The sequence below is a fragment of the Syngnathus typhle genome, linkage group LG10, assembly GCF_033458585.1.
Source record: "Syngnathus typhle isolate RoL2023-S1 ecotype Sweden linkage group LG10, RoL_Styp_1.0, whole genome shotgun sequence".
NCBI classification, from domain to species: domain Eukaryota; kingdom Metazoa; phylum Chordata; class Actinopteri; order Syngnathiformes; family Syngnathidae; genus Syngnathus; species Syngnathus typhle.
Window position 1 is genome coordinate 10,531,235 of NC_083747.1, and position 22,654 is coordinate 10,553,888.

General features: G+C 42.8%; 2 protein-coding genes across 3 annotated transcripts in view; both read right to left on the minus strand.

Moving 5' to 3' along the window:
* myom3 (myomesin 3) overlaps positions 1-13,283 on the minus strand; it is a 28,670-nt gene extending 15,387 nt beyond the window's left edge. The window contains exons 1-10 of the mRNA XM_061289875.1: positions 13,118-13,283; positions 11,292-11,417; positions 8,443-8,550; positions 4,690-4,843; positions 4,294-4,451; positions 3,612-3,704; positions 3,451-3,539; positions 3,096-3,140; positions 1,051-1,182; positions 816-977 (exon numbers count right to left, since the gene is read on the minus strand). Of these exons, the coding sequence (XP_061145859.1) occupies positions 816-977; positions 1,051-1,182; positions 3,096-3,140; positions 3,451-3,539; positions 3,612-3,704; positions 4,294-4,451; positions 4,690-4,843; positions 8,443-8,550; positions 11,292-11,398 (1,048 nt within the window). The 5' untranslated portion in view covers positions 11,399-11,417; positions 13,118-13,283. The remainder of the gene's footprint in view (positions 1-815; positions 978-1,050; positions 1,183-3,095; positions 3,141-3,450; positions 3,540-3,611; positions 3,705-4,293; positions 4,452-4,689; positions 4,844-8,442; positions 8,551-11,291; positions 11,418-13,117) is intronic.
* Positions 13,284-15,186: 1,903 nt separating this feature from the next.
* On the minus strand, positions 15,187-20,261 carry ifnlr1 (interferon lambda receptor 1). Of its 2 annotated transcripts, none has more exons than XM_061289977.1 (7): positions 20,003-20,261; positions 19,303-19,443; positions 19,050-19,222; positions 18,795-18,921; positions 18,576-18,717; positions 17,880-18,010; positions 15,187-17,395 (listed from the first exon to the last, which is right to left on the minus strand). In XM_061289977.1, exons 2-7 carry the CDS (start codon positions 19,387-19,389, stop codon positions 16,574-16,576), a joined length of 1,482 nt encoding a protein of 493 aa, XP_061145961.1. In that variant the 5' UTR covers positions 19,390-19,443; positions 20,003-20,261; the 3' UTR covers positions 15,187-16,573. The 2 variants fall into 2 exon arrangements, with proteins under 2 accessions (XP_061145961.1, XP_061145960.1); XM_061289976.1 differs by having other exon boundaries at positions 18,795-18,979; positions 19,317-19,443; positions 20,003-20,257.
* Between the last annotated feature and the right edge of the window lie 2,393 nt (positions 20,262-22,654).

Consider the following 22,654-nt stretch of genomic DNA (forward strand, 5'->3'; position numbering starts at 1 on the left):
CAACACATCTTTTCATTTATTTTCCTGCGGCTCCCATGTTTGTTTTTGCTCTCACCAACACCAACCTTGTATTTGTAATGCAGATGTGACTCCATTCAGATGGACTAATTAATACCTCCAGCTCTCGCAAAAGAACAGGCTTTGTGACGAGGGAGACGGCGAGACCGCAACCCAGACACACTTTTGAGGCATCATCCGGGAGCGGTTCCTCATCCTTTTGTTGCCAGTCGCTTTGCTCTACTGCGCGTAATGCTGTCAAAGGTTTGAGACGATATGACAAGAGTTCTAATGTGAGTGCTCGTGTGATTATTCGCAAATGCACTCGGCTGTGGAAAAATACACATAGTTTCACGTGACCGATGATGCAATTTTCCCAACTGAATGAATGCGCCAGCAGGAAATGAAAGCAAATCAAAGTCTGGTAGAAAGATAAACTATTTGGGAGTGCAAAACACAATTGACGAGAGATGAGAACTGGCGCACGATCATATTTTGTATGCAAACACATTTTTCAGAATGCAATGCGCGAGCTTGTTTTGAGAACTATCTAATGCGATGTGGCAGCGATTTGGTCTCACGGGAGCTGGCAGAGGATTTCATACCATTTGGCCTGCCTGCCCCTTTAAATCAGCTGCGACTCAATTAAAAGCCTATTTATGAATAATATTGAAGTAATTACAGAAAAATAAAAGCTGCTAAATTGTAAATATCCGGCTAATCCCCCCCAAAAAAATGGCACTATAATAATAATGATAATAATAAAAATGGATGAATGTTAGATCAAAGAACTACACGAGTCCCGAACCCATGTATACCTTCAACGTAGACATAGGCACTAGATTCCAGGATTCCATCCAAGGTCTTCAGGCGGACCGTGTAAACTCCTTCATGCTCCTTGTACACAGTGTTTATTGTAATTGAAGCTTCATTGTTTGTGGTCTTCATGTCCACAGCACCAGATTGAAGCAGTGGCGTACCTGAAACGGCGACATAAATGGACCCTTAAGTTGGCGTCTATGGCAAAGGGTCCAGCTCAGTCTAGAACCTTACCATCTCTTAACCAGGTGACTTCCTGTTGGAAGGGCAGCAGAGGTGAGGTGAAGGAACAGTTCAGGGTGAGACTCTCGCCTTCTTTCACCCAGGTTGGCGAAAAAGTCGTAGCAAAGCCGGCTTGCTGCGAGGCTGGAAAGAGCAGTTCACAAACATATGAAGATCCAAAATAATTAGAGGCAGAGAAGGTCCCTAACAAAGCACCTGTCATAGTGTTAATAGTTTGTTTGTTTGTTTCAATATAGTCTCTATAGCATGAATTTATCAGGAATTGTAGCTTGGAATCAAATTTGTGTCTCTGAAGTGAAACACTTCTTCAGGGTTGCAGAAAAATCGAACTCCAAGGAACACGAGTGAGGCATTCCCTCAAGCAAAGCACGATGCAAAAGCCAAAGATGTGACAGCTCGCGGATAGTGAACCGTTCCTGACACGCTATTACTTCAGCTAGCACTTGTCAAAGGCACTGAGGCGGTACCATCTTGCAAAAAACAGAAGCTTCGGGTGCTGTGAGGTCTTGTCAAAACTCGGTGGCAGGAAAGAATCAGAAAAAATCTGGCATAATTTATTTGTGTTCTCGACTATCACAAGGATACACGCTGTTTTAATTCACCCCGGTTGGATCGTCGCGCGCTATCATTCAAAGTCTCGACCTTTGCGTCACCGCTGGGATAAATGTGGCGCGGTTGCACTTTTGCTGATTGACTGACTCGCCTTTGCATACGACTACCCGACGTTCAAGTAACATTGTCCCATAATATGCTGACAAAGTGCTAATCAAAGCTCCATGACGGTAGCGGGACGTATTTCTTTCGCACTGATGTTGACCCAGAGCAAGAAATAGAGATGACATCACATGAGTCATGAGTGGACGACAATGGCTATGATTAGGGAATACCTCGGCGGTTTGGGCACACCTAAGCAATCGTGGAGAACAAGAAAGAGACCCGGCGCATGGAGAGCAGTGCAAACAACAATAAATCATTCTGGACGGCACCGTGCCCTAGACTTTCTTTACTTTGTTTTATCAGGGCCAACTTTGCTTGCTTTGGCGTATCAAGCGTTTGCCTTACATATCTATCAATCAGGCTTTGTGCAAATGGTACTCGCAATTGTGTCATAGAAAAAAATTGTATCCGGGGAAAAAATCCAGAGAACAAAAAAGGTTTCCTCTGCGTTCTTGCGTCATTAGAGATTAAAATTAGAGTTGGGTGAATATCGATACTCGGTACCGGTATCGATATCGATACCAGCCTCATTTTAAGATATCAGAGCTTGCGCTGTTGTTTTAGACATTAGAGGAACAGAACCTTCCCAGAATATTGCTAGATTGGGATATACCGTAATTTTCGGACTATAAATTGCGAGTTTTTTCATAGTTTGGGTGGGGGGGCGATTTATACTCAGGAGCGACTTATATACATATATATGTTTTTTTTCACTTTTTTGGGCATTTTATGGACGGTGCAATTTATACTCCGGTGCGATTTATAGTCCGAAAATTACGGTACATATAGTATGTCAGTACTTGGTACTGGTATCAGTGACCATAGTTCAGCTCAGCCAAAAATTTTTTAACGGTATGTCAAACTTGTTGACAGATTTGAAGACGACATCATGCCAATGCTATTATATCAACGCATATCAAAAAGAAACTAGCGCCACGCAAACACAATTTCTCGCGGCAATTAAACTGCCTCTCCTTTCAGATGGAGCCAAAGCAATAAAAATGCCCATGGCCTTTTTTTATAGCTTAATAATTCACTCTGTTTCACCCGTTACTGTTGCACTTGTCTGCATCATTCATTTCTGAAAGAAGGTAGCCCCCTCCCCAAAAAAATCTCTATTTTATGTTCCATATATACTTATAAAGTAATGCGCATGGGTGGTGCGCATTCTTAAGTTGAACCAATGCAAACTGAACTCTGACCTTAAAAACAAATGACTGTACTATGTACCAAACAGTGACTATTGACATACTGTGACAGAATCTTGCGGAACATTCATAGGGTAAAATACATGTAAACACTCATTAGCGGGAGCTTACCACGAGTCCGGGAATCATCGGAACCAGCCATGGCTCCTTTATACGCTGCGTGGCGAAGCAGCACCCATCCAAAATGGAGATACAGAAAAAAAAAAGTTTTTATTTAAGAGAATGAGAGGACACACTAGTTCAAAGTCATTGCCGTGGCACACCGACTCTTCTCCATCTACCTTTTGAATTCATTATGCATGAGTACTGCAAGATCGTTTATGTGACGGACACTACTTGCCTGTGCAATATGTGAAAATGGTATCTAGAGTGTGTCAAATCAGAAATGGAGATTATGGGGCCAATCGTTGATACCACGTACGTAAAATACTGACCTATATCTTGCCCTGTGTCGAGAATTACTCACAGTTCACCACCAGTGTGGCAAAGGTCATAGCTTCACCCAGAGGACTTTTGGCCACCACTTTGTACACGCCGGCGTCATCAGGAGAGCATCTAATGGGACAAAGTTAAAGGTATAAGGCACATTTCTGGACTGTTACCAAAAGTACATTTCTAGTTCCATACCGTCTGATCTCCAGGTAATTGAGACCAAATTCTTGCTGAAGCCCGTAATTCCACGGCATGTCAGGCTTTTTCAGCACCTTACCGTCTTTGTACCTTCAAGACACAATCAATCAACAATTGATTGCATAAATTGAACTTATACAGAACACAAATTCGCGACGGCACGAAAGGAAGCTAACAAAATATTATTATACCCTTGTGATCGTTGATTCATTCCATCCAGTAGCCTAAGATTTCATTTTTAACAAAGAAAGTGCGACTTTTGAAGAAAAAATATTTCAATATATTTGGTGTTAATCAGTTGGAGTGGGAATTTGACCTGAGGGTTTTTTGATATCTTTGCATAAATGCAATTTTAATGCCGTTCCGTCATTATGGCGAATATTTATTAATAAGACCTCTACCTTCCATCCATCCATCTTTTCTAGCGCTTGTCCTCATTAGAATCTCGTGTGAGCTGGAGCCTTTTCCAACTGACTAGGCAAGAGGTGAGTTTCAACGACTTGCGTGAACCTTTTCAAAGACCCTAACCTGCGTAGTTTTGAAATAAAAAATCAGGCTGCAACGGAGATTTGTACCAGGAACCTTAGAACTGCGTTGCAAATTTGCTGACCGGCAGTTTGACACAAGACTACCTGGTGCAGAAAGACTGGTTAGCAGATCCACATCTGAAACATCTTACCATGTGACCTGAGGAGCTGGGCAGCCTTGGACCACGCAGGCAAACTGCACCGTCATGCCCTCCCAGATCGTGTGAGCCCTAAGGGGCACAGCGAAGACTGGCACCTTCTGACTTAGACGCTTCCGATACTCCAAGTACTCGGACGCCTTCCTTTGTGTCTGAAGTGTTGCAAAACACAAATTCAATTACCGTAATTTTCGGACTATAAGTCGCGTTTTTTTTCATAGTTTGGGTGGGGGGGCGACTTATACTCAGGAGCGACTTATATACATATACATGTTTTTTTTCACTTTTTTGGGCATTTTATGGCTGGTGCGACTTATACTCCGGTGCGACTTATAGTCCAAAAATTACGGTAGGTCTTTTTAAGTCCAAATGATGTCTCACAATATTTACCTCGTTACGAAGGGCCATCTTGTCCACACGTGTGCGTAGCAAACGCTGGTTCCGCATCATCCTCACATCAAATTTCTCATACTCGTTTCCAAACATCGTCCACTCGTCTCGATGGTAGCTTTTGTCGGCCACTCGAGTTTCCCTTAAGATTTCCCTGGATAACGTAATAATCAATTAAACGACGATGAAGAATTAGGTTGATTGTGTCATAAAACATGACCAAAATCTGGGCCCAGGAGACGTCTAAAATTTTTTGCAACTTCCCCAATAGGTAGACTGACTACGCTTTGATTGCTCGTTCATCTAAAAAGAAAACATCTGGCATGCATTTGACTAGCTAGCTAATTATCTAACTGGCTAATGAACTAACCGCAAACTAATTAACTTTTCCCCAGTCAAGCATTAAAGGCTTGTAGAATCTATGCCAGAGTGCATTGCAGGCGATGCCATTTTAAAAATTCTTACAACTATATAAAGAAAAACGTTCCCAGACAAACTTAAAGGCCTTGATATTTAATCATGAAGCAGGAATAAGCGATTCCAGTGGCCCGTGATGACACTTCCCAAATATATGTCATGTTTTTTTTTAATGTGCCTCGCCATCTCCGTTGTCGTCTACAGCTAGCTACCTAAGCACGCACACTAAAAATTGCATAAGTAGAACGTTTTAATATGACACTCGTCGCCAGGGGCGTGCCTTTTGTGATTAAATATTCACAAACGCAGCTCTGATCTATGACGAACGCTCTGGCACGGAGGGCTGATCAAATAGCTGGGATAATTGGCAGCGAAATGTACAAACAGCATAAATCCACACGTATTCTCATGCGTGCAAAACCACTCTCCAGAAAGCTGCGGCTCCTTTAATACTGTTTGTGACCTTTCCTGTCACAATCTCTTTTTAAAAATCAGGGATCAGACAGCTGGTCCTAAAGCAAAAGGGCAGAGAACTCATCCAGCCAGCAGGAGTGAGATTGTTTATGGCTTAATTTCTACACTGGAGGACATTTTTAATATTTATTAGCAATGTAGAGGACAGCTCCTGTCAAGACAAAACATTCACGCATCCATCTGTCAATCCAACGTTACGCTTCAGAGGATGTGCTGCTGAAGAAGCCATTTGGAGACACACGCACGAATTAATCTTGCGCTTGACACGTTTCTCTGCCCTCACTTCTTCCCGCTCCTCTGTGAAGTTTAACTGAGTTAAATTTTCATTCGCTGAAATTGTATCTTCTAGTTTTTGTTCAAATGTTCCATCACATAATTTTAATCATTTAATTCTACTGCTCTTTCTCTGTGACTCCTCTGTCTGTATTTACTTTTAACTGATTTCTTTGCAAGTATAAAAACATAAAATTAAATGTGGGGCACCCCAAGGTTCGATTTTAGGCCCAATACCTTTTCATCTTTATATGCTTCTGCCTGGGGATGTCATCAGGAGACATGGTGTCAGCTTCCAGAATGAAGCAAAGTGGGAAAATGGAGGATTACCCTTCCAAACAAACTCTCCTCACCCTTGTCAGGAGACTGTCTACACTGCTAAGAGATGTTTCATGTTTATCTATCATTTCCATGAATCATTTATATTTATTTCACATTTATTTCAGTTTCTTAGTTGCTTAGTATTAAATATATTTTTCATTTATATTTTTGATCGTCTTTTATGTGTTTACAAGCATTTTAGAAAGTTGGTTTCAAAGGATTCATTGAAATAGTACTTTTTTTAGTCTGACAAGCTTGGGAAAAAAAATGACTCACACCTGCTACCTTTCCTTCCTTTTTCTGAGAGGTGTCAATCCTCAAGAGGTCTTACCAGATGGAGAAATCCAAAGGTGAGAGCCAAGCACATTAGCAGTAAGGAGACTGGGTTGGGATTGGTTGATGACTGTCGAAAAAAGTTGCCCCGCAGACGATTCCTGCTGCTGAGGTTCATTACTGTCACGTTTTGTCTTTCAGGGCGCATCAGATGTCATCCTCTATACCCTTCGCTCGCCCTCTGAAAGTCCAAAATAACTGCTTATCTTCTTCACTTGGAGTGTGGCAGCTTGACTGCTTATAGAATTGAGCCACACTCATTGTTCAGTCAGGAGTTCCTGTCCCGACAGGTACCGTGCACTTTGACATGTCCCATTGGGCTAATTATTGGATTCCTAAGTAACTACACATTTTGAAAGGCCAAAAAGGGGAAGCTGTGTTCCCAAGATGGACAAGTCAAATGTCAAGAATGTGAAAAGTAGTAACTTAAGGCCAAGGCTGAATTCCAAATTGCTGGGGCTAATTAAATGTCCCACTTGGAACATAATATCTGAGTTTTTCAGATTTTTCAGTTTTAAGTTAGAGGCAACTGTGCTCCTAGTAAAAAACAAAAATATTACTCTGGAGCTCAAAATAAAACAAATGTATTTTGCATTTTACTTTTCAGGGTTTGGCCTCCTCTATGGACTGGAACTACAGTGGCCCTGATGGATCACAAAAGGGTCGGTAATGGCCTATACATGCTAAGATGGCACACTCAGACACATGCAAACAGGACAGCAGACATTCTTATAAGTACATTTTACAAAGAGGCAGTGTTTCTTGTCTGGGATTATTTTTAGATCCATACATGACAGCCGAGGAGGATTTCTTGCCCTCCTTTCCATGATAATGAGATGTGCGACATGTAAAAGGTGACAAGACATGTTATCTCATCCCCGGAACGATAAATAAATCAACCTATTCTCCATCTTTCAAATTATAAAGACTCTCAGTGCGGAAAGAAGTTGAAACGCAAGGCAGGGAGCATAAAAAAGTCAAGATCAATAAGACAGCTGTACCAAATGATGAACTAACCAGAGAGGGAATGACCCAAAAATGGTTGAAACTTCTCAAGTGGAACAAAAAGTACAAGTAGAAATAAATAACTAGGTGTTGTTTTGGCACCTGGAACTTTCTTCTCTAATTTTTTTTTTAGCTCAGGTTTAAACAACACATTTTCTTCTAAAATGAAATTGAATAGGGGCAAGGGGAGCGTTGTGAAATTGTGGCTGGCATGTCCGCCGTACAGTTCGAAGGTTCCGATGGCAGCGCCATCCTTCCTGTGTGGAGTTTTTATTCAAATGCGACTATTCGGTCTTTTCGGAAACGTATTTATGGAAGGATGAATCGCAGCAGCCGTTAGCATAAATGAAAACGGCTGCATTCAATGACTCCTTCGAGGGTCCTTTTGGTGAAAAAGGACACGTGTCCGCTATCCGGCCTTCCGTAGATAAATGGGGGAGAAGAGGAGCCCAGATTTCCGACCTTTGTCAAAAAATGAGAATCTAGCTTTTAGTTCACAGAGCCGAACATTTGAATCCACTCCAACTAAATACGGAGCGGAGAGCTTGCGGTGATAACCCAGGAAGAAAGTCATCAAGTTCTCAACTGTTTCCATTTGGCGTTGACAAAAGCCTTCATAAAATTAGATTCGGAATACAATAGCGCCCCGTGGCTTTGATTGATTTTGCGATTGAAACAGCTGCCAAGACGATTGCCAAATGTTTGTGCCTGCCACCAAAGTCACATTTCCAACCAGTGGTGCCGGCAGTTCTTATTTATCTTATTTGTCTGCGCCACTTGTCTTTTAAGATCCCAAATATGTTGCCTGCTGTTATTTATTTGATTCCACTCCCACTGCGCCGTCGAAATGTTTTAGCAGCAGTTCATAATTGTCAAAGAACGTGGAAAAAATGCCCAGCATCTGCGACACTCGACTCGATTGTATCTCACCATGTTCGGTGACGGGGGACGTTTTCCGTGTTGAGGATCTCCTTAACGGACATCACGTCAGCGGGGATGATGGGAACAAGAGTAGAGTATGGGACGACTTCCTCCTCGCTGTCAAAGAGAGAAAATGAAAGTTGATCTAAACTTGACACTTGAGTTTCTTTCTACATCACAGCTGTAACCAAAGATCTAGAATCGTGAACAGATAATTAGTTGACATCAGCATGGACTGAGTAAACATCTGTAATTTTTTTCAATTTATTTTATTTTATTTCATTTTTTTGACTTCAACTCCACTCTGAGAGACTGCAAAACAATTGAAAAACAGTACTCGGCATTTCAGTGTCTTTGTATTCATTCGCCGATGCTGGAAGGCTTTAGCTGATTCCCTATTAAGGGTAAAACATCTCAAAGTTGAATTTCCTCACATATACCTTGGTAGAAAAAAATGACAGCTCCTATCTCCGCAGACAGTAAGGAGCTTAAAGGGATGTGGAAACTCTTGTGACAAAGGTGCAAAAGTCAACAAAGACAAACAAAACAGCAAAGTCTCGGTAAGAGCGTCTTGACAGGCGGCCGCTCTTTGAAATGTCAATAGCGCTAATACCCCATGTCAGCGTGACGCTAGCGGATAAGCCGGCGAGTGAGCTTCTTTGCCACTTGTAGGTGTTTATTTGCTGTTGTTTGTTTTTTACCAAGACGGAGCTTGACAATCAGCGTTTTCTTTATATATAAACGGCCCATTAAGCCATCCTTCTCAAGAGGTTGGTGTTAATAAGGCTAGCGGAGGCCTCGCCGCGTCACATGGCATGTTTGGGTTGGCCTTTCTCTTCCACGAGAGGCCTCCTCTCCTCTTGTGGCACAAAATCGAATCCGCCGCATGACCTGTTTTCGCTTAAGTGAGATAAAGCTGATGAGCACATTGCGCTCGTACACACACAGGCACGCACACACACACGCATGGTCTATCGGGAGCTTATATAATAAGGTAGAACAGGGGCCTCTGATGTGATCATGAGACGGTTAAGACAATAAAGCTCATCGGGTATTTCGATCATAGTGACAAGTCCTTTATGTATGCTATGCAGCCGTTGTTTTGCTTGAGATTCTATCTCTACACTAAAATTAAGTACAGATACCTGACAAGGCGACTTGAATACAATCACAAAATATTTGTAATTGATGCGTGTAAGTCTACGCCAAAGTAGCGGCGTGTCCATTTAAAGCATGCAACAATGGAGTTAGCTGACCTTTAGCGGGCCTCTGAACAAGAGAGACGTTGGCTAGTCCAACATCAAGGTCACTTGAGGCATCTTTGTAACGGGAGAAGGGGGTAGGGTTTTTAATCCATTGATGACTGATGCACTCTCAGCATTTGAATTTGTAAGCAGAGGCTGACTTAGCTAGCAATCGTTGGTTGGAGATTTGTCCGCTTGTGTTTTGTTGCAAATTTTTGTTTATATTTTTGACAAGTAGTCGACTGAAGATTCCAGCGAGGCGCAAACGTGTCGTTGAAAAGCATGCTGTTATTTGATCGTCAAACGCGCGGCGTCTTATCTATTTGCTCAGGTGCCAGAAGCTAGCTTCCGTTGCGAGCTCGCAAGCCCCGAGGCGTCGTTTTCAACCGAGCCCCTCGTTTTACAAATGGCTATGCAAATCCTCGCACCACTCCTTGTTTTTCTTTTTTGTTTGCAAGCTGTGGAAATTCTCCATGTGTTTCATCGCACGGAACAACTTCTGCTTTTTTTTTTAGGTCTTATTTTTGTTTCTTTCTTCTTTGTATAGAGTCCCTTTGAGAACGAGCTGAAAGGCCGAGGCCGTTGAATTATGTAGCGTGCAGTATCGCTCCGGCACGCAGACGCCGTCACATGCATATAAACGACTGACAAACACACGAGGTGCACGCCACCTTGCATTGTTTGCGCTTTGCCAACATTAATAACAGCTTCCTCAATTTCCCGCAGTAAGGGGAAATAAAAAAGGGGAAAAACATTGCAGGCAGCGCGAGTAAACAGCGAGACGAGTCCGACAAGCGCTCAGTTCTTAAATCAAACCTGAAAGGCTTCCACCGAGGAGGAAATTTCACAGTGCTACCTCCCGCTATCGCGTCTGCTTTATAGTTTCTGACTGGAGGCACGTTGTCGTGCGGGTTCTTCGCCTGTCCGTCACATTCCCCGTTTGAGGCTCATCTCAGGCAAGCCTTCGGGCTCTGTCTTTGAATTTTGCATTAACATTTTGTGGAGTGATGCGTGAGGATTTGTCTAGTCATAAAACTCTCGGGTTTCACGCAGAGATCCTGCAAAATTGGTATATCGGAGCTGTTTAGAAAGAACACAGCAACTCCCAAAATCAGATGTTGCTTGGCAACATCAGTGTATGAAAATGGGAAAAGTTGCCGGAGCTAAACTTGATGCCCCTGTCCCTACATGGTGGAGTTAAGATAGCCTTCGACTTATGACCACGATGAGTTCCGAAAGGCTGTTTTGTGGGTCAAATTATTTGTCAGTCAAAGAAATTTCCAGAAAAATCTGAAAATATCCAAAAGTATTTTATCTGGTCTGGCATGCATATTTCAGGGGATGGCAGTGCCCCACCCCCACCCCCCCCAGCTCTGCCAGTGCTTGGTTTGTATCTACGAATGTTATAAAAATAAAAAATTAAGATAATGAAATAATTAAACTAAACAATAATTCAGAAATAAATGAAAATAAGATTGATCAGATCCAGCCCCCCCAAAAGACCATTTTTGTTTAGAATTATTAGCATTCAGTTCAAAAGATCTTGCAGATGTGTGTGTGTGGAAGCACGCATGTCCCTGGGAATCTGGTGTGTACAAACACTTGGTGTCGCACCTCGAGGTGAAGGTCTTCTTGTTACTGCGCGATGACACCTTCATGCTGTGAGACATCCTGGATGACTCTTCCTCCAGCTCTCGATGCATCGCCGTCCTGGTTTCCATGGTAACTCCCAATAGGCACCTGTAGGTACGTGGGAGGAAAGTAGTTCAGAGCGATTCTTTGTTCTGAAGCTAAGCAACAATATTCAAACATAAACAGTTTTTTCTAAACGGGGAAAAATTCAGTTAAATTCTGTGGGGAAAATGTCCGTTTGAAATGTTCCGCTTTTTAAGTCGTTGCTGAGTCAATGTGAACGGGCTGAGGTGTTTTCGGCCTAGTAAACACGTTCTTTCCGACCTTATTAAATGAATCACCCTTTTTGTTTTGCCGCTAATGACTGCCCCGTCGAGCTCCGGTGCTCTCTTGGTCGCCATTAATCATGACAGCTGTTCCCGCTAAGCGAATGGTCTTATGCGACCAACCAAACAAATTCAGGTTGCCGTTGAGTTATTGCTTCATTCGCCCACTTGTACAAACGGCGGCCATTTAAACAAATGTAATGCGTCTCTTTCAATTAAGTCGTTGTTGGGAGCACGTAGGCTTACGTACCTCCCTTGTTGGCCTCTTATTGTCTCTGCGGTGTTAAGACAAGTTTTTTTTTGTTTTTAATTAACGGACATCTTTATTTCCAATTAATTGGAAATAAACCTGTATCCAAACACAACTGCACTTTTTCTTTATAGTAAATAGTCCCAGCAGTAAAGATCATATTTGAAAATTGGTCATTAAAATTCCATCCTAATTCTCAGAGTATCCCAAAGTAAAACTGATCTCCTCGGGGAGGTTGTTCCAAGGCCACTTAAGTGGATGACGCCTCGTGGCGTCTATTAGAGAGAAGGCCGCTACTTGTAAAATATAAAATTATACTGTCAACAGATGACCAATGAATACAAAGTATTTCCTGTTGTTATTGTTAGGGGGGAAACACTTCATCCCAATTGAGAACAAACTCGCTCTCTTGTCCCCCCCCCCCCCCCCCCCCCCCCCCCGCCGAGTGTTATTAAATCCTGTATACATTGTGGCCTTTAAAATAAAAGACCAGGACAAAAAAAACCTCTGTCTGACGTAAAGGAACGAGAAAAATCGAGCTGGCAACACACGCTGGCTCATCAGCGTGGTGCAGATGCAGTCTTTGAGGCGCTGTTGGTTTTATGTCAACGAGGCTAGCCGTGTGCTATAAAGTGTGCGTAACCTTTACAGCACAAGACGGGAAGTCTGCACGCCACCTGCGCTAAATCACGTCTGTGGACATTTGTCAGCGCCATCATTAAAAAAAGTGTTAGCATTTTCAAATATTTCATTCTTTTTTTTTCTAGCACGTAGCCTAACTGGCATCACGGGTAAGATGAAGCCTAACATTTTATCTCATTAACAGATAAAAGCATTTTAAAGTAAAGAAATAACAGTACATTTTTAAATACGTAACAGAATGGTTTGAAATTGTTTGTAGAGGCAAAAGTTTTAACCTGGATGTTGGCAGTTAATTGTCTTTTTATGAAAGGATAATGAAGTCTTTGAAGACTTTGTATTGAACCGCGGACACCTTCTTACAATCAACCTAGATCCCCAAAAGTTTGGAAAACACGGCTCAAAGCTAACACTTGCATTATTAATTCATCACAGATTTAAATGATAATGGTCACCTGCTTCATTGAAGCTAAAGATATGAATACAGCCGGACTCTGAAACCATTTTGTTATTAAGTGCTAAAAGCTACAATTGCATGTGGATAAACAATAAAAAAGAAAATTCCGTTTTGAAAATTTTTGGATGTCACTCACACTTTTTCTCAAGCAAACAAGTCGAATCCGCCGGATCGCAATGTTTCCCCAAATCAACAGCTCTCTGTCGTTCTGTTTCTGTCTCATCCCTTTGTGGTCCGTCCGGATGAAGCGACGCAAAGCTCCGACACTGTAAAGTCGTCAAATATAGATTCATGACCACCTCCCCATGCCTGCAGTCCCGCGCACGCACATACACAAACAGTAGTCAGGTCGAATTAAAAGCCTTTCGCTGGCTACGGGATATGATGAATGACCAGAGCAGCTGATGGGAACAGCCGGAATGCTTTCGGGAGAACAACGGCCTTCGCGTCTTGTCTTGATAACTTTGACTGAGAGAAAGATATGCTTCTTTAATGCAGTGAAGACTGTCTAAAGTCTAGTTAGTTGTATTTGGAATTTGACCAAAAGACCTCTGGTCCTCACCAGGCCTCGATTCATCAAGTGTCAAAGGATCAACTTGCTTTTTGTCCACATGAATGACGTCAGAAAAGAAACATTGTTAAAAAAAAAAAATCCTTCAGCATTTCATCCTGAACATCCTGAATTGTTGTTGTTTCTCTCTGAAAATATGACTTTTCCACTCAAGCAGACATCATCATATGGGAGGTTGGAGCGTTATTTATAAGCTCTTAAGTGGGCTGTGGAATATATGCAGCACAATATGAGCTTGGCTTTCCAAGCCTGCCCGTCTCATCGTGACACCAGCCATGACTATCAGACTAAGAATAACCGGTGGGACAAAGCAGCTGAGAGAGAGGCTGGCTACCTTTTATTAGTGAGACTTCCTCGTCCGCCGGGGATCGGCTCAGGGCTTTAATTACTCGTAGGGGATTTCCATTAAACTTGAGTAGACTTGGTGGAAATGGTGTGCTAAAGTCCAACAAGCAACCAAAACTAGTTATTTTGAAACTTTGAGTTGAGTGGAAAAAGTTGAACATCTCTGTTGACCTTTTTGTCTTCTTGCGGAAAATAGGCGTTGCCAGGGGACTTCCTGGTGGCAGAAAGTGACTACTACTGAAAATGATGACATATTTGAATAACAAAATTGTCACCAACACATTTGTGGAAGACATGTTCCTCTCAGGTATATACGTAAAAAAGATTTGGTTGGGTTGTCTTTGAGTCATTTAGCAAAAGATAATGGCTACCCTGCAAGCTAACATCGACTACGTAGTGTGCTGTCCAGTTCTGTATGTGCCATTAATCTTGTAATTCAGAAAAACTATAGTTGAAAAGACTTGCGGAATTTTGTGCAACAGTGATGCAAATAGAGGCGTTGCTTGAAAAAACAATTTGTCTGCAGTTCCCCCAGATATTCACTGACATCACGTGTCCGCTTGCAGAGCCTGCCCGAGGTACGAAATATGTAATGAGTTTGTCTGGCTGCGATGCGGAGGGCATAATGTTGAAAATGCTCTATTAATATTTCATGTTGTTCCCTACACACGCTTATGTATTATGAATAGAAGACGGCGTTTGGCCCGTGCGCCCCGCAAACATTTATTCCCCCGTCTTCTCAAATGAAAGCGCTAACACTGTGATGTAGCCATTTTGTCTGATCAAGATGTTAAGAAACATCTCTTTGGAGTGGCTAGAAACAACCAAATCCAAACCGCTAAAGAGTCCAGGCAGCTTCAATCTATTCGCTGGCAAACCTTCGCTTACTTTCCCTCTCTTGTCCCCATCAATGGGCCGATTACAAAGCAAGACAACAGAAGTTTTCGGCAAAGCGATGGCTTCCAGCTAATTTGAGCATGATTTGGTTTGATGCAGGGGCATGTTGTGCAATCTAAAATGTAAGCAGAGCTGCAGAACGGTTACCTTCTTATTAAAATGGTGTAAAGGATCATGCACACAATGTAGTTGTACTAAGTTCATTTTGTTTGTCAGGTAATGTTTTGGTTTGTACTTCCGCCTTCATCAGAGTATTTTCCCCTGGACAAAAATACTCTGATGGAGGCGGAAGTACAAGCTGAAACATGTCAGGTAATGCAACCTAAAATATCTTGTTTGAGATAAAAGAACCAGTGAAGTGATATGCACAAAATGTCTCCTTTAAATCTATATCACAGCCAAAAGCAAATGTCTCAATTTTATTAGACAAAAATCGGAGTGACTTTATCAGATCTGTATTCCCACGACTATCTGAATGAGCTGTAACGCCTCACCATATTCCACGATACACATCTCTAACTGACCAGCACTAATTACATCTGCACTCATGGGAAATTAAAGGCAGGCTATAGGTGTTTTCTTTTTTTAATTTACCATAGAGGCAAATGAAAAACATCGTAAATGTCCGCGTTGCCGGGATCCACTCAGATGTCACCGTGTAAAGTTCATTTCAGCAGAACAGTAAAACGTAATCAGGTTCGGAACAAAAATGAAAATGAAATGAAAGCCCTCTCAACCAGGAGCTACACAGTTCGAGTTTGGGCTCTTCAAAGTGTGGACCGTACCTGTTTGTCATTGACCTGTAATCTCGGATCTAGTGACCTGTATACACAAACACCTTTGAACCGGGCAACCACAAGCTGAGCCGTGATTGGTCGTTCCCAGAGTCCTGCGCAACTGTGATGTCATTTTCAGTCAAACGCAAGTGGTAAAATGGCCGCCCCTCCCCAAGGTGGATAAAAAAAGGGGGGGGGGGGATTTTGCTCCTTCATTCAGACTTAATTAAAATTCCTTGAAAGGTCGAACATTTTCAATGTAGCCAAAGTCCAAACTTTTGTGGTTTGCTCATTTCCCATAAGTCACATCTCTGTTTTATCCAGAACACTCTCTCGTCATTACTTTACAGCTTGTATATCAACAAAAATGTGACCTAAATCTGTTATCAGTGTCACTTGAACCTTGCCCGTAGGCTTTTGAGTATGTTGACCGCTTTATTTACACACAGGTGCGGAACTAGCAAACACTGAAGCGAACAAACCAGACCACAGAGTTAACAGTGAATAGAAATTTGTAAAAACAATATTGCAAAAAATAAATAAATCACACTTGAAAACATATGTACATCTTCACAAACAATGACAAGTCAACAGGGTTGAAGGAGATAACGTTGATTTATGACATTGCAAATGAGTGTCTTGCGACAACTTTGCCTCCTGTTGAACAAACTTGACGTCAACCATCTGCCCTCCAATCGTATGAAGCAGAGCACACCCTGTTACCACCTTACGTACACTCTGAAATATTTTAGCAACCAGTGCTTACAAATATTCACAGTAATTCTGACTTTCCTTCTGCGTAAGCATTGGTTAGGCATAGACTGTGGAACGGAAATCAATCTTAAAGGCCAAATGCCTCCACTAATTCGCGATAAGATCCCAAAGTCTTTGGCAAATCACTATAAGACACATTTTTTCTGGTGGAGCTAAAATTGAAAGTCCTTGCGGAGTCAAATGTCGCTGAAAAATACAGTACACAAAAATAGCTTAAAAAGACCAAGTATTAATCTTGTATTTGTAGTACCCAATCTTCAAGAAATATTCCTGGCGATTCTGCATTGTGATTGAACTCCCCATCCTCCGTTTCTGTCGAACTCGTGAAAGTCCAGTCACGGTTACTTCTCATGAAGTCCTGATCATTGTTGGGTGTGGTATCAAGAGCCAACCAGTTTTGTTTGTACGGCGATGCCGGGTTGGCATCACCGGCTGGCATACTATTGGTTATGTAAATTCCAAGCGGCGCCGACGGAATTTGGTCGCAGTCCATCAGTACCGGCGTCCCGTCGACACACCCAGAGTCTGATGAGTCGAAGCTATCCAAGCGATTGACAAGAGCCAAAACTGAAACGTTCCCCCCAGATTCCAAGCGGTCGGATTGCAGAGGCTTTCTCTCTACCTGGAAAGCCACAGATGCCAACTTCAGTTGTCCGTTGGCATCTCGGACCGTGTTCAACTGCAGCTGTTCGGACGGAACCACGTCCAGGCCGGATGTGTTTTCCGCAAGGGTCCTCGGAAACTCGTTTGGTTCTGTCGGAACCGCCCCCCCCAGGGAGCTGTAAACGACAGAGGACTGCCTACTGGAGCCCTGGTCTTTTGGTCTGCCCACCGATGAGTCAGTCGCACCCAGCCAGGGTTGACAAAGGTCGTCCTGCGGGGAATAGCCTCCAGGAGGTCTTACGCAAACCCCGCTTGGATTGAGCCTGGCAGAAGCATACTTGTAGACATAGATTGGTTCAGTTTGAGCAGAGACCATCGCTCTGCAAATCAGCAGATTCCTCTCTGGGTGTTGGTGGACATTTGGCACTTCTCTGGCAGTACGTAATTCCTATTGTGAAAGGCAAACGACACATTCGGGGAAATGACGTTACCTCGTAAAAACGATCTAGATTGCTACCAAGCTAGCGATTCATCATCAAGCGTCTGCCTACACCCTCTTCAAGTTTAATATAGACATACAAAATACAGGAAGAACATGACACCATCGTGAGAAACTCTTAAGTTCACTTGTAAGTTGAGCTACCAATGAACGCTGGCCCTGCTTGAGGTCTGTAATTTCTTGTTGACATAGTACAACAGAGAAACACGTTTTCATTGTTCTGTCTACACACAAATATGTCGCCACAAAATGATGTTCAGTGAGACTCTAAACTACTGTTGCAATTACCACACGTCAATATTTACAGTCATTCAATGCCTTCAACCTTCTGACCTTCTGTGCTACAGGAGGCAGATTTTCCAGTTCGACCACCTTTCCAGATCTATGTGTTTAGTCGGCAAAAGAAGAATATGAGAAGAATGTGGTAACTCACCAGTGACCGAGGTGGCTTCTTGTACATCCCGCCCTTCACGTAGATACGCACAGCTCCAAGCAGCACTATGGCAATGATAACCAGAAGGGTGGCGGCCGTAAGCGGCCATGGTAGAATCTTGGCGAGGTCACCTGGGGGAGTTAAGCAGAAGTTTGTTGTGAATGTACGCCACAACTTCCTAAATTTTCAGACTCTCAATCTAGATCTCAATCTACTGGTCTCTATTGATGGCATGTTGTCTTGCGGGGACTGAATAAAGTAAACAAGCCTATTTTGACAGAGTAAGGTGGAGAAAGAAGTGTGCATGATGTAACGCTGTTATCGTCTTGGAGTTAGTGACAATCGAGCAGGAGATTATTTTTCACGCAAGGTTTGGGATCAACAATGGGACAAAGAAGGAAGAAAAGGTCACAAGCACTTTCACATTCTCCCGTTTTAACAGAGACACGATTTAAAGCAGTTCCTGACAAAATAACCTCAAGAATCAAGAATTTTATTTATTTACCTTTATTTATTTTATTTTATTTATTTATTTAGATTAAAATGTATTTAATTTTTTATGTATTTAATTTATTGATTTTATTTATTTAACCATAACATGCATGCCAAAAATGTCTGAAAGGACACTTGGACCCAGAACCTTCTGTGGTCTGAAATCTCGCAAGCCGTCAACCAAAGTAAGTGATGAGTGCCTACTTGGTAGGTTTGCGCAGAAGTCGGCCTTCTCACTCTCATTGCGACCCCACTCGCACAAAGGCTTGTAGACCACATAGCCGCAGTATTCACGTTCGCTGAATTTCAAGTGGAACTCAAACTGAGCTGACAAGCTGCGGTAATACTAGACACACATAGGAACAGAAATTGATCAGCCATTGCACAATCCAGTAAGTGAATTATGCAAAATTGTGTTTTTACCTGTACAGCCGACTTTGGAGAGGTGATCTTAAAGGTATATTCAATGGACGTATTGACGGGACCCGTTTTGCTCTTCCTGATGATGTCCGCCACGGAAACATCATTTGGCCCCAACGGAAGCGTGGCACTAACAAACAAGGACACCGGTGTCACGTCTGTAAACAAGATGGCTTTGCCCAGAGTAGCTGTAGGGGACACGGAATAACATCCAACACGGCTCAAAAATGACTCCCGTGTACCGACGTGCTGACTTACTGTGTGCGACGGGGTTGAGCCTGGTGGTGCGTCCGTGGAACCGACCGTTGGCGAATACCTGCGCCACGTAATAAACGTCGGGGAGCGACGGGGTTTCTGTCGTCAGGTCGCAGTGAAGAGCCGTGATGTTCTGACACTCGTTCTTGATCCGGAAACGATGTTCCGAATCGTACCTGCAATGAGTTTGGCGGACCAAATGAAGTTGATACTGCCGTAGTTTTTGTGACCTGTGGCTGTTTCGCAATATTTATACCCCTGGTTCTGTACCTCTTGTACTGGACGCTGTAGAGGACCTTTTGGTCGGTGGATGAAGGTTCCGCCGCGATCCAGTTGAGCACATTGTAAAAATTCTTGGACTCAAAGAACACGTGCGTGTCTCCGGTGGAAAGACAAGCTGTCACACACAAACCGGGGACAAAGTCTATTTGAGTCATTTCAAGGCATGATAATTCCCAGTCTTTGTTCGCTCGCTTCAAACTAACATCTTCAATCAGTAACATGATGTGTTTTGCTTAACAGGATGAGTAAGTTTAGACAAAAAAAAGTTGCTTGTTGTTTCCCATGAGCCGTACACTTCATGCGCTCTATTTTATAACCCGAGCGTTTCATAAATAAGTCGCATATACACAATAAAATGAGCCGGGGCTGTATTAGCGTTAAATGTTATCGCCCTTGGAGTCAGTCGCAGGCAAGCAAGACAAAAGATTGAAGCAGTCCATTTGGACAATTTGCATTTTTATCAGCCATGTAATGAGTTCATCAATATCACGTCAGGTGAAGAAGTTCATCATAAAATAGGGTTTTTCCATTATTGCCCGATAGAACATCCCAAATAAACGAGTCCTCCTTGCTTTTAATTCCAGGCGTTTTTTGTTTGGTTTTTACAACATCAAAAAAAAAAAAACAATTTGATTGAAAATGGAAATAATGAATACAATAGAAAAGACACTCACCGTAGCAGAAGAGGAGAATAACGACTTTGACAGAACACATCTTTTCTGGATTGTTTGTTCTCCAAAGTGTTAAATGATAACAGGGTTACATATAAGTTCAAAGTCGCCTTGGGTTTCTCGCCTTCACTGCCAGCCATCCTCAGGGCACTCTGCTCAAAGGAGTACGCAGGTGTACTTTAATCACCTCGCTTCCTGATATTCCGCTCAAAGGATGTCACACCTATTTTTTTTTTAACTCGACGCTCCTACTCGTGAGTGGCTACAGGTCATCCAGACAAAGCATACCATCCCTCTAAAAGTGAAAGCGAAAGATTAACCGCAATTCCTGGATAAGGTATGTCATGAGCATGTTTTTCAGGTTCTCCAACAGATACACGCTCTAGGATACCTTATTATCATAACGTTTCGCTGGCTGGGTAAAAGTGAGTTAGGTCTTCTGTTTCGGGTTTGGTACGTTACAGTTAAAATTAGATTTTGGTCTACTTTCAGCCTCGCCCTCAGGGTCGGGAGATTTAGGGTTAGTGGAGATTACGCGAGTGGGTCTGATATACGTGCTGTGGATTAGATTCACCCAATGCAGTCTGAATTTTTGATAGGACTCTGAAAAAGTGCTTCCTTCTTGGGAATATATTATAAGGCAGGGAAAGCAATTTCCTTCATTTAGAATCAGATTTGCTGATAGTACGGTTTTCGTTATAATAGTATATTAGTGCACCGGTTCCACTGTAATTAAACTCCGACTTGCCCTTGATTGTTGTGTTTATCAGGAATGTTGTCTTGTTTGGGGTGGGCGTTTCATTTACCACAAGGGACAAATATAATAATCTTACATTCTTAGTATGCATATAACCTTTGCTGTGGTGTCAGTGGCCGTGACAGGAAGAAACAAGCCACCATGAATTGGAAGAGTACATGCCTGTACTGCCCTGATTCACACCTCTTGTAGCTGGGCATGGGCTTCAGTTCACCCGCTACACTAATGAGGACAAGGCCTATAGGAAATGGATGGTAGGCGCTTCAATATGCTTTTAACCAACAATAAATCCCACAGCATTGGCTCAAATCTTAGCAATCAATTCAGTTCTTGATATAACAAGGCCATCCAACCGAGTTGCAATGAAATATTGTTAGCTTTCCTTAGCTTGTGATATTGTTAAGTCAATTGCGCATCGCCTGCCTGCGTGTACGAGTCCTCAAGGTCCGGTGTGATGCATTAATCAAGATGACAAAATCATAACAATCAATAAAGTACATATTTCGGACCTCTCGCTCTATGTGGCACCTCGATTTCACTTCACGCCTCGCTGAGCGTTACTGCGAGCGAGAGCCTGTCCTCCCGGCGGAGGCGTCCCTGCTGAGGCCTCCCCCTGAGCGGCGGAAGTGCTTTGATGACGTCTGCTCGCAAAAACGAGATGAAGCGACTCTCTCTTCAAGAACATCATCAAGGAATTATCGTTGGGCCTGTCTCGGTGAATCACAGGCAGCTCCCTCTCTAGCCTCTTCCCCGTCGCTCAGCCATAGCTACGTCTTTGATCAGTCGACACGGGGGAAGGTGGCAGTTCACCTCACCCAATCTTGGGAACTCACGTGCACATGTTAGCCTACGGCGTCTCCCACCTAAACACCGTGCCACCCACTGCTGTTGTGAGGCCGAAACATTGCACGATCTCTTCTTTGTTTTGGTATCGTTAGATCAAACCAGGGACTGGACGTTGATATCTTTAAGGGAACCATGCTAACTGGAACAGATAATTGGTTTTGCTGAGACAATAGCAAAGTTCTACAACAGACAGCTGCAAAGAAGGGTAAACGTACCCAAGACAAAGGTAGCGCCGCTCCACATACATCACACAATCAAACAGCCATCGCTCAGCAGGGCAAAATAAACAGAGCACAATGACTCGACGGCCTTTTGAAAACATCAATCTTTCGCAGCTTTCTTGGCTCATTGGCGACGCATGACAGATAAATCCCGTGAAGTTAATTAAACACAACAACCAAGGCCAGGAGGTGCCGCCATAATGACTCGAGAATGTATGTCGTCCCAAACAAGTACAGCGAAAAACAGATTGAATTCCCTCGACGACACGCCCGTGAATGGGCACATAATGACTTTTTTCCCCACACTGTGCCCTTTTGCATGAATTAATGAGCAATGCTTTTGTATGTCAAAATCATCTGTTGTGTGTCTTGCGGTGAAGGCACTCATTTTAGTTGCCGCTATTAATTGCGCAATGCATGCAGTGACATTATCCCAAGCCATCAATTAATGTTCTAATTAATATTGTGGGGTTGAGGATTGGGGGAAGCAATGTGAAGCCAGTGCGCAGCGTGAAAATGATGGAAATGCAGCATGAAATTGAATTCATCGTAAGTAATAACTTCCGTTTTCTAACTCAAGTTGTGAATGTGTAGGTTGTGGCTATGAATCACCTGAGCAATAATTTATGAGCATGTTTTACTGATCCCCTGCCAGTGACGGATGAATAGAGTCCGAATTGCTCTAATTCGTTCAGATGCGATGTGGGGGGACAAAAAGCCATTTTCGAAGGAATGAACATTAGTCTTCCTCTTGCCCAAATATGCTTTTGCTTGCCATTTGTCTTTTTTCAAATGAGCCTGAGAGGAGTTTGCAAAACCAGATCGTAGAGT

Coding starts and splice junctions, on each gene's coding strand:
- ifnlr1 (XM_061289976.1), bottom strand. CDS start 20,042: ATGTGTTCTGTCAAAGTCGTTATTCTCCTCTTCTGCTACG. Junction 18,718..18,794: donor CTCCAAAGTCGGCTGTACAG/GTAAAAACACAA, acceptor ATGTGTGTCTAG/TATTACCGCAGCTTGTCAGC. Junction 17,396..17,879: donor AGAAGCCACCTCGGTCACTG/GTGAGTTACCAC, acceptor CTTTCACAATAG/GAATTACGTACTGCCAGAGA.